Below are 10,475 nucleotides of genomic sequence, written 5' to 3'. Positions count from 1 at the left end.
GGCATTGGCTGGAGAGATGGAAGGCCACGGTGGAGAAGAGAAGGGAGAGAGAGAGTACATCGGGCTGGAGAGAGAGAGAGAGAGAGAGAGAGAGAGAGAGAGAGAGAGAGAGAGAGAGAGAGAGAGAGAGAGAGAGAGAGAGAGAGAGAGAGAGAGAGAGAGAGAGAGAGAGAGAGAGAGAGAGAGAGAGAGAGAGAGAGAGGAAATGAAAAAGTGAGGAAAAAAGGTAGGGGCTTGGATATTTAATCTAGGTCATTTACCTTGGGATCCTCAAAACGATCTAATGGTGAGAATTAAAACACATATTTAACTTAAAACACTAAGAGGAATTAAGATATAATATTTTAAACTAAATTTTAGTTTATAAAATAACATATTCATCATTTATTAAATAATGAAGTGTTGCTAATTATTTTTGTTTAGAGAATAAAACCATTTAATTTAATTCAGAGTTTTCAACATAATTTAAATGTTAGCATATTTTTAAATGATTAAAATCATTTGAATTAAATAATTTTTTACAATTATAATATTTTTGGAGCTCTCCAAAAATATTATAATTGTGTTATTTAAAAACAAAATTTAGTATGATAATACTTGAAATATCATATATAATATTTTCAAGACATTTAAACTATTCATAAGATTTAAAATATTGGAGTTGCTTTAAAATCTACTTGGTATCTTTAAAAACATGCTATTGAGGCTCATAAAAATAAAAGAAAAAGAAGCGGTTTGTTACAGGCTAATCCTATTGTTTTAGAAGATTAATTGGTAGATTGTTATATCTTACCATTACACGGCCTGATCTCACTTTTTCTATTCATTGGCTTAGTCATTATATGGACAACCACTGTGAGCCACAGTTATAAGCAGCTTATTGTATTCTGCAGTATGTCAAGTCTACTCCAGGACATGGTTTTTTTTTTTTTTTTTTTTTTTTTTTTTTCCAGCTGACTCTTCATTTCAGATCAAAGCTTTTACAGATACAAATTGGGCTTCATGCCTTGATACTTGTAGATCTATCACGGGCACTGTGTTTTTCTTGGAGATTCTTTAGTGTCCTGGAAGTCTAAGAAACAACAAACAGTTTCTTGTTCATCTGCAGAGGCAGAATACTGTTCTATGACCACTACAACTTGTGAAATTGTTTGGCTTCTTTCCTTACTCTTAGATTTTAGAGTTTCTCTTTCTAATAGTGCTCATTTGTTTTGTGGTAACACCGTTGCTCTGAATATTGCTGCTAATTCCGTTTTTCACGAGCGCATAAAACATATTGAGCTTGACTATTATTTTGTAATGGACAAACTTCAAGTTGAGATGCTTAAGACATTTCATGTTCCTTCTCAACATCAACTTACTGATGTCCTTACTAAAGCTTTGGGCAACCACCAATTTTCTACATTGATATCCAAGATGAGAGTTCATTCCATTTACTCTCCATCTTGAGATGGAGTATTACATTCTATAATATGTTGTATAAAGGTTTTTTATTGTAATATGTTATTTTGCTGTGTCCTTATATGTAATTACACACCTTTTACTTTTACTCGTTGTAACTAGTATATATACCTTGTATTATTTTACAAATTAATACACTCTGAAAAGTATCTCCTTTCCACGGGTTTTTACATTTGATAGAAGTCATATTGTTTCACCTGTGTTCTAACTTCAGAAAATTGGTTTTGCTGATCTGAAGGTATTCTGTAACAACGTGGGAAACAAATCAGAGCCAGCCATATCTAAGTGTAAAGAGAGTGAGAACTGGACGAAGGTGACATTTAAGCCCGACTTAGCAAAATTTAACATGACCCATCTTGAGGACGATGTGGTTGCGCTATTGAAAAATCGGGTGATTGACATGGCTGGCTGCCTTGGAAAGTCTGTAAAGGTTGAATTAAATGGAATTAGGGTCCTTGTAAGAGCGTTTACTGACTATGTGAATCTATATTTGGATTCTGCAGCTAAATCCGAAGCCGAGAAACCTCCAAGGTGCTTCCTATGAAATCTTGTTCTCTCTGTCCATTCTTCTGTTGTTATTTTTGTTTAAATTTTGTTTGAAGTTATATGGATTTTCTTACTAGATTCTTTGATTTCCACAGCTATCATGTGAAAGTTAACGATAGGTGGGAGGTATGCGTGAGTCTTAGTGATGGGCAGTTTCAACAGGTATCTATAAGATCTTTTGAAGCAAAGGGAATAACGGGTCCATTGCAATTGTTTGAGCCTTATATATCAATGGTTTTCGTTACCAGGTCAGCTTTGTGAACTCGATTTCCACGATCAAGGGCGGACCTCATGTGGATTATGTCACTAGTCAAACTACAACCCATGTGATGAATTTCGTAAATAAAAAGAACAAGAGTGCCAATTTCAAAGCGCATAATGTGAAAAATTACTTGTGGGTTTTTGTCAATGCTCTCATTGACAACCCTGCTTTCGATTCCCAGACCAAGGAAACTCTGACGCTTCGTCAAAGCAGTTTCGGGTCCAAGTGTGAGCTATCACAGGATTTTCTTACTAAAGGTTTGTTTTGCCTCGTCCTTTCCGTGTTATTTTATTTGTATGATAAATATTGCTGATTATTCATCATTGTAGACATTAGAATACTAACATTGAAGTGCAGGAGACTAATTCTTACGTACCAACTATTTTACAGTCACAAAATCCGGAATTGTGGAGAGTCTCCTGTCGTGGGCAAATTTCAAGCAGAGCAAATATCTTAAGAAAAGTGATGGAACAAAGTCACAGAAGATTCATGGAATTGAAAAACTGGATGACACTAACAAAGCTGGGGGTAAGGAATCTAACAAATGTACATTGATTTTGACCGAAGGAGATTCGATCGGCAAAGGCTCTTGCAGTAGTTGTCTTACCATGTAGTTCATTTTCCCACCAATGTACATTTTGGGTTTCAATTTCATGGTTTTTGACATAGTTGGGCCTATACAGTTGGCCAAGCCTGCTGCTGTGGGTTGAGATTACTATGGCGTGTTCCCCGTTGAGGGGTAAATTGCTCAATGTGAGGGAAGCCACCAATAAACAGCTCACTGAGAATAAATAAATCGGGTACATCAAACAGATTCTTGGACTTCAGCAGAATAAAGAATATACCAGTATCAAGTCCTTGAGATTTGGTCACCTGATGATAATGACTGATCAGGTGTGACGCCTTAATCTTCAGTTTTTGCCTTTTGTTGTTGTTTTCAAGTTAGATTTATCTTTACAATGCCAACAGGAAGACACTTATACTGCTGCCGATTACAATTTTGCTTGGCCATTGGGAATTCTCATATGAGAATTTTGAGTTTAAAAATTAAATATTAAAATATTATATTTTAATATTATTATTATTTTGAGATTTGAAAAAGTAGGAAAAAAGTTAAATTGTTTATTATATTTTGTATGAAGATTTGAAAAAGTTGTAATGATGAGATGAGAATTTTATGTTTAAGATGAAAATTTTGTGTGGCCAAACAGTACCCGCTTCTATGCTTGTACAGGATCACGATGTTTCACACATTAAAGGGCTGTTGATCAACTTCATTCATTCTTACTGGCCATCACTGTTGAGAGTTCCATCTTTCTTGATTGAGTTTATAACTCCTATTGTGAAGGTTAGTATTTTTAGTCAATCAATTCAATTGCTTGCAGGCGTTTAGTATTCATTGAAAATCTTTCTTGAGGGCAAATGGACTGGTTATAATCTTTGAGGGCAACTCATAAAAAGGGAACACAATTATCATTTTACACCATGCCTGGTATGAGTCGTGGAAGGAAAGTTTGAGTGGCAAGGCAAGTGGCTGGTCTATTAAGTATTATAAGGTTTGTCTTTACTGTTTGTTATAAGCACTGAGAACCAATTAAATCACCTTTTATTCCTATATCTGTCCTGTCTTTATTCTTCTTCTTCCATATACTGATTTGTTTCCGATTTATAGGTGCTGGGAACAAGCACATCAAAGGAAGGGAGGGAGTACTTTGCGAATCTTGATAAACATAGGAAAGATTTTATATGGGTAGATCAGCAAGATGGGGACGCCATCGAGCTAGCATTCAGTAAGAATAAGATAGAAGAGAGAAAGAATTGGCTCAGGCGATTTGAGGTCAAATTTTTCTCATTTTTTCTTCATGTCAAATTTTTCTCATTTGTTCTTCATGTTGTTTTTATAGCGAACTTATAATTTGTCTCTAAAACAACTTTGTCGTTTTGTGAATGTGCAGCCTGGTACTCACCTTGACCAGACGGCCAAACTCATAAAGTACAGTGACTTTGTCAACAAGGAGCTTATATTGTTTTCGATGGCGGATCTTCAAAGGCCTATTCCTTCAATGGTTGATGGCCTGAAACCGGGGGCCAAAGGAAGATTCTTTTCTGCTCTTTTAAGAGAAACTTTGTCAAGGAAGCAAAAGTCGCCTAGTTTTCTGGTTGTTTCTGAACATTCAGCTTATCATGATGGCGCGCAGAGCCTTGCAAGTACCATCATTGGAATGGCACAAGAGTATGTGGGCAGCAACAACATTAATCTTCTTCAACCGAATGGCCAGTTTGGCACCCGTAATTATGTAAATGAACAAACACCAATGTGACACTCTTTAAAATCCTGACGCATGCTGCTTTATTAGTTCCGTTTTTATTTTCACATTTTGAACTTCGTTTATTCTATTTGATTTTAGGGAGGGAAAGATCATGCAATTGCTAGGTACATATATACCTGACTTTCTCCCATCACAAGGTTTCTATTCCACAAGGATGATGATGACCTTCTTGACTACTTGAATGAAGATGGGCAATTGATTGAACCAACTTGGTATTATTTTCACCTTTGTCCTTTCTATCTGGTAGGAGATTTTTTGCTTTTATTTATATGAAGGCCTTCTTCAGAACAAGTAAAGCTTACGAATTTTTGTCTATTTTGTTGAAAATTTAGACCTCCCAAATTCACTCCTCTTAGGATCTATCATTTACAGGAATAATAAAAAAAATAGAGAAATAATAACAACACCAGATATTTACGTGGAAACTCCTAAACAGGAGAAAAAACCACAAGACCCAGAGAAGAAAATCCACTATACGAAAAATTATTACAATCACACAATTTTTCTCCTCACCCCAAACACACCCACAAAGCTTCCCCACTAGTAAAACTTTAATTTTATACCTCTTCCCCTTTTATAAAAACGCCAACAGAGGAATTTAACTAAAGTCAAAAGTTATTATATAACCTTTCAACTCGTGCACTTAAACTTAAGGATTTTCTCCTTCATTATTTCCCACCGGTGTGAGACTAAACAAAGGAGCACAAAAGTCAATAATCTCCACCTTGCGACTTTGACTAGTCCCACAGCCAAGCTCCACTTCAATAAAGATTTTCATAGCTTCCGCTATTATGTTTCACCATAAAAGCATACCCACTCAAAATAAACAAATTCCAAGCATTTCACTTCGGCCCATGTAAAAAAAAACTTTGCTAAAAATTATGGTGTAACTTCCACATTTGGCTTTCCTGAAAGTTCATCAGCCATTGACATGAATTTCCACCACACACCCTGCATCAATGCCAAACCAATGCTTGTGTGCAAACTTGTGGATCCGCTAACATTAACACATCCTCTATCATGACAATTTTAGAAATTAGCAGCATACTATGAGGATGTACATGTCTCTATTTAAAGATCAAAATCTTCCATGGAGAGAGACACAACATTAGTATCATTTCCAGTATCTCCATTTACTGTCTTGGAGCTACTTGCCAAGCCTGCTCCAGCTTTTGGATAATTTTTCTTAACGTGCCCAAATTATCCACACTCCCAGTAGACTACTTTCTTTTTCATGGAGTTCTTCATCTTCCCATTTCTAGTTACTACCATTATTAAGTTTTCAAGTAGAATATTATTTCCACTACTTACTCTTCTCTCTTCAGAAAAGATTTTACTGGTAGCTTCTGAAAAAATTATTTTCTCATTCTCATGTATCAAAATAGGATTCATGTGCTCATAGGAAGGTGGAAGAGACCAGATGAGTCTCAAGGCTTGATCCTCATCATCAATTTTAACTCCAATAGCTTCTAGCTCAACGACAATGCCATTGAGAATGATTAAATGATTTGAAATAGTTGTACCTTCACTCATCCGCAATGTATGAAACTGTTCATTCAGGTACACACAATTTGAGACGCCATTTGTATAATACAACTTTTCAAGTTTTTTCTAGAGTTCCTTTACCGTAGATATTCCATGCACATTTGCAAGAACATTTTTGGCTAAGTACAGACGTATCGCACTTGTTGTTCTCAAATTCAGATCCTCTCAATTTTCATCGCTCATTTTAGATATGCCCCTTTCACCAGTCACACTAATACCAGTGTTGACTTCATGTGTTGGTATGCCCTTCAATGCCTTATATAATCCTGATTGAATCAAGACATTGTTGACTTGTACTTGCCACAAGCCAAAATTGATTCTCCCATCAAATTTCTCTACCACAAATCTGACAAGATTTGAAGACTTACTTCCTGACATTGCTTTGATGAATTTACTGTAGAAATGAATAGTACCTCACTAAGTAAGTTTCCAAGAAAGATTGGAGAGTCACAATGGACATACTTAAAATTTTCAATCTCCTAGACAGAACCTCCTTAGACTATACGTATCCACACTACTACACCAAAACTCCACCCCACAAAAAGAACCTAGTGGCTCTGATACCAATTGTTAGAAAGTTGGACCTTGCAAGTTCATCCCCTAGGATCTACCCTTTGCAGGAATAATAAGAAAAATAGAGAAATAAAAACAATACAAGATATTTACGTGAAAACTCCTAAACATGAGAAAAAACCACCAGACCCAGAGAAGAAAATCCACTATGTGAAAAATTATTGCAATCACACAATTTTTCTCCTTACCCCAAACACATCCACAAAGCTTCCCCACTAGTAAAACTTTAACTTTACACATCTTCCATTTTACAAAAAGGCCAACAGAGAAATTTAATTAAAGTAAAAAATTACTAGATAAACTTTCAACTGGTGCACTTAAACTAAGAGGCTACGACTCTTATTTATAAACTTAAGGATTTTCTCCTTCATTATTTCCCACTGGTGTGGGACTAAACAAAGGAGTACAAAAGTCAACATATTTTAGGTATATGCCAATTATTGTGGCGCCCCAAAATCCCCACGCCTGAACACGGGGAAATCGAGACGTCCGGATGGTGACAACCCGGGTCACCATCCCATCGACGGGTGACAAGTGTGTGCAAAGGCAACAAATGTGCACGAAAGAACACGCAACGGATAACGAAAGTCATTACTAAGTACCGGAATTTTCTTAACGTAATACAAGTTGTTTAAAATGTACATAGATAAAATATTACAAAAACACAAATATAGCTTTAAACAAATATAACACATAGCATCAGCAACCCGGTGGAGCCGCATCCTCGGGCTCAGCCTCCTCCTCTTCGTCCTCTAACTCTGCACCAAAAGCTACGGAACCAAAAATGGTACCGCAGGTAAGTAAAACCCAAACACTACCAGATAATAACACATATAGAACTCAAACAATATGCATGAACCATGCCCAATGCACAAAACCCAAAGACACAGTTTTCCACACACGCCAAAAACCCATTTGGCCCAAAAACACATCTTTTCCGGAAAACACGCCAAAGTCACATTTTATCCGTATGCACCATGACCTCCCCTAGGGGTCATCCGCACACCCTGGCTCCAGTGCCACACCGCAGAGTACCACCACGCATGTGACACCTAACGAGCGATGCCCAGTTCCGTGCCCCGCACGTTCGTAGCCAAGCATCCTCTAGCCCTCACCAGCGAAGGGCCACGGAGTCGGTGCTAGAGCGATGCCCGGTTCCGCGCCCGGCGCGTTCGTAGCCAAGCAACCCCTAGCCCCCGCTCCCGTCGTCTAGCGACAACTCAGGGGACATCACTCAATTTATTCTGCTCCCGAGTGGCCAGAGGAGCTCCACCGGGATAATACCCCATCCCGGCTTGGGGTCGTGAGACACACGCACCCGTAAGACCACTTACGCCAATACATAGGCTTTTCACACATAAACAAAAACACACGTGCATGCACCATGTAATGCCATAACAATGCATAGTAAATTAATCCAACAACATAAAATAATAAAACAAGCAACTCCGTCCTCCATCCATCCGACCCCCGAACTCCTCGGACTCAGTCCGGAATCAACCAACCAGCAGATTAATTAATTGAAAGAGCAATATATATTTAAATCTGAAAATAGGGTTTGAAAAATACTTACAGCGCTATATGGCAATTTTAGAAAACACGCGGCGTTGCAAACGGCGTCGGAAAAGCAACGTCACAGTGAAAATTCACTGTGGCCGTGGGTTGTGAAAAACCCACTTTTGAACGGGGACAAACTAGGACACGAAATTGATAGGGAATGGTCTAGGGATGATTGTGAAGCTATTGGAAGTGGTGGTTGGCCGTGGGTGGCGTCAGGAGGCCGCAAATCGGAGATCAAGCTCGTAGGAGCTGTTTCGGTGGTCGTTGGAGGCCGAAAATGGGTGGGTTAGGACGGCAAGGGACCGGTGATGAAGTGGTGAAGAAATGGTGGCTGGAGGTGGAGCGACGGCGGCAGATCGGACGAAAAACCGTGGGGCTTTGGGGAGGATTTCCGGCCAAATGGCCGACCGGCAGGGGGAGATATTTGGTGGGAAGGTGCGCCGGAGGGAGGGGGTTCGAACGAGACCGGCGGTGAGCCAAACGGTGGCTGGACGGCGGCGGTCTGGGCTGAAGAAGATTCCGGCCATGGGTGAGGAGAGAGAAGAGAGAGAGAGAGATCGGGGGGGGTCGACGCGGGGGAAAGCAGGAGGAAAAAGAAAAAGAAGAAAAAAAAAGAAAAAGAAAGGAAAAAGAAAAGAAGGGAAAAAGAAAAAAGGAAAAAAGAGAAAAAGGAAAAAGATGTAAAAAGAAATGAGGTCCAATCCTCACTCCGGGAAAACAAAACAAACTGCCGAAAAGAGATTAAAAACCACAAAACATCTAAAAGAAATAAAACACAACATCAAATAAATTAAAAAACCAAATTTTAAAACGTAAATAAATTAAAATAATTAAACTAATATATTAATTAAAATAAAAACAACTATTTCAGCGAAAATACACTCAAAAGCGGGTCATCACATCCTCCCCTCCTTAAAAACAATTTCGTCCTCGAAATTGCAGATCAACCACCAACTCAAAACAAGCCACAAGAAAGCACATAAACCATCTGTGATCAAGATTAAGACACATACCTTCCTTATTCGAACAAATACGGGTACTGCTCCCTCATGTCCTCTACTCGCTCCCAAGAGAAGTCTTGAGCTAACGGATCTCCCCAAGCCACTTTAACCAAAGGTATCGTCTTGGACCTCAACCGTTGCTCCTTCCAATCCAAAATCTGCGATGGAACAACTTCATAAGTGAGATCCGGTTGTAACTGAATACCCGCTGGGTCGACGAAGCGTGGCTCTTGCTGTCCAAAGCTCTTCTTCAGGGATGATACGTGGAAGACGTCATGAACATCCCCAAAATAATCTGGCAAGGCAACTCTATAGGCGACGGACCCTACCTTCTCCAGAATCTGAAAAGGGCCGACGTACCTCGGATCTAGCTTCCTCTTCTTACCAAAACGCTTAACACCTCTCATGGGAGAGACTTTAAGGTAAACCCAATCACCAACTTCAAACGACAACTTTCTCCTCCTGGTATCAGCGTAACTCTTCTGACGACTCTGAGCTGCCGCTATTTTATCTCTGATGATCCGGACTTGGCTTTGCATCTCTTGAATTATTTCGGGTCCAATTACCCTACTCTCCCCAACTTCATCCCAACACAAGGGCGACCTACACTTTCTCCCATAAAGAGCTTCATAGGGAGCCATCTGAATGGTCGCATGGAAGCTGTTATTGTATGCAAACTTGATGAGCGGCAAATGGTTTTCCCAACTTCCTTGGAATTCCATGATACATGCGCGCAACATGTCTTCCAGAGTCTGAATGGTGCGCTCTGACTGGCCGTCTGTTTATGGGTGATAAGCAGTACTGAACTTCAACTTAGTACCCAAAGCTGCCTGCAAACTCTTCCAGAACTGCGACGTAAACCTCGGGTCTCGATCCGACACTATACTCTTTGGTATGCCGTGTAGCCGCACTATCTCTTTGACATACAAACGGGTTAACTTACCCAAAGAGTCGGTGTTATTAACAGGCAGAAAATGAGCACTCTTCGTTAACCTGTCCACAATCACCCAAACAGAATTCTTCCCACTAGGCGTTCTCGGCAAACCCACTACGAAGTCCATCGTGATGTCATCCCACTTCCACTCAGGAATAGGGAGGGGTTGGAGCATACCTGCAGGTCTCTGATGCTCGGCCTTCACCTGACGGCACGTGTGGCATTTCTCCACATATAAGGCAACGTCTTTCTTCATTCCATCC

The 10,475-nt window shown here is 39.4% G+C and overlaps 1 protein-coding gene across 2 annotated transcripts; it reads left to right on the top strand.

Moving 5' to 3' along the window:
- The first annotated feature begins 1,614 nt into the window (after nt 1-1,614).
- On the top strand, nt 1,615-4,949 carry LOC122294013 (DNA topoisomerase 2-like). Of its 2 annotated transcripts, XM_043102479.1 has the most exons (9): nt 1,615-1,992; nt 2,103-2,169; nt 2,256-2,526; nt 2,660-2,863; nt 2,953-3,163; nt 3,504-3,825; nt 3,942-4,106; nt 4,225-4,566; nt 4,678-4,949. In XM_043102479.1, exons 1-5 carry the CDS (start codon nt 1,808-1,810, stop codon nt 3,003-3,005), a joined length of 780 nt encoding a protein of 259 aa, XP_042958413.1. In that variant the 5' UTR covers nt 1,615-1,807; the 3' UTR covers nt 3,006-3,163; nt 3,504-3,825; nt 3,942-4,106; nt 4,225-4,566; nt 4,678-4,949. The 2 variants fall into 2 exon arrangements, with proteins under 2 accessions (XP_042958413.1, XP_042958414.1); XM_043102480.1 differs by lacking the exons at nt 2,953-3,163; nt 3,504-3,825; nt 3,942-4,106; nt 4,225-4,566; nt 4,678-4,949 and having other exon boundaries at nt 2,599-2,802.
- The last annotated feature ends 5,526 nt before the right edge of the window (nt 4,950-10,475 follow it).

This window comes from Carya illinoinensis, chromosome 14 (assembly GCF_018687715.1).
Source record: "Carya illinoinensis cultivar Pawnee chromosome 14, C.illinoinensisPawnee_v1, whole genome shotgun sequence".
NCBI lineage: Eukaryota > Viridiplantae > Streptophyta > Magnoliopsida > Fagales > Juglandaceae > Carya > Carya illinoinensis.
Note: the sequence above shows the minus strand (reverse complement) of the source record. Positions and strands in the feature narration are given on the sequence as shown.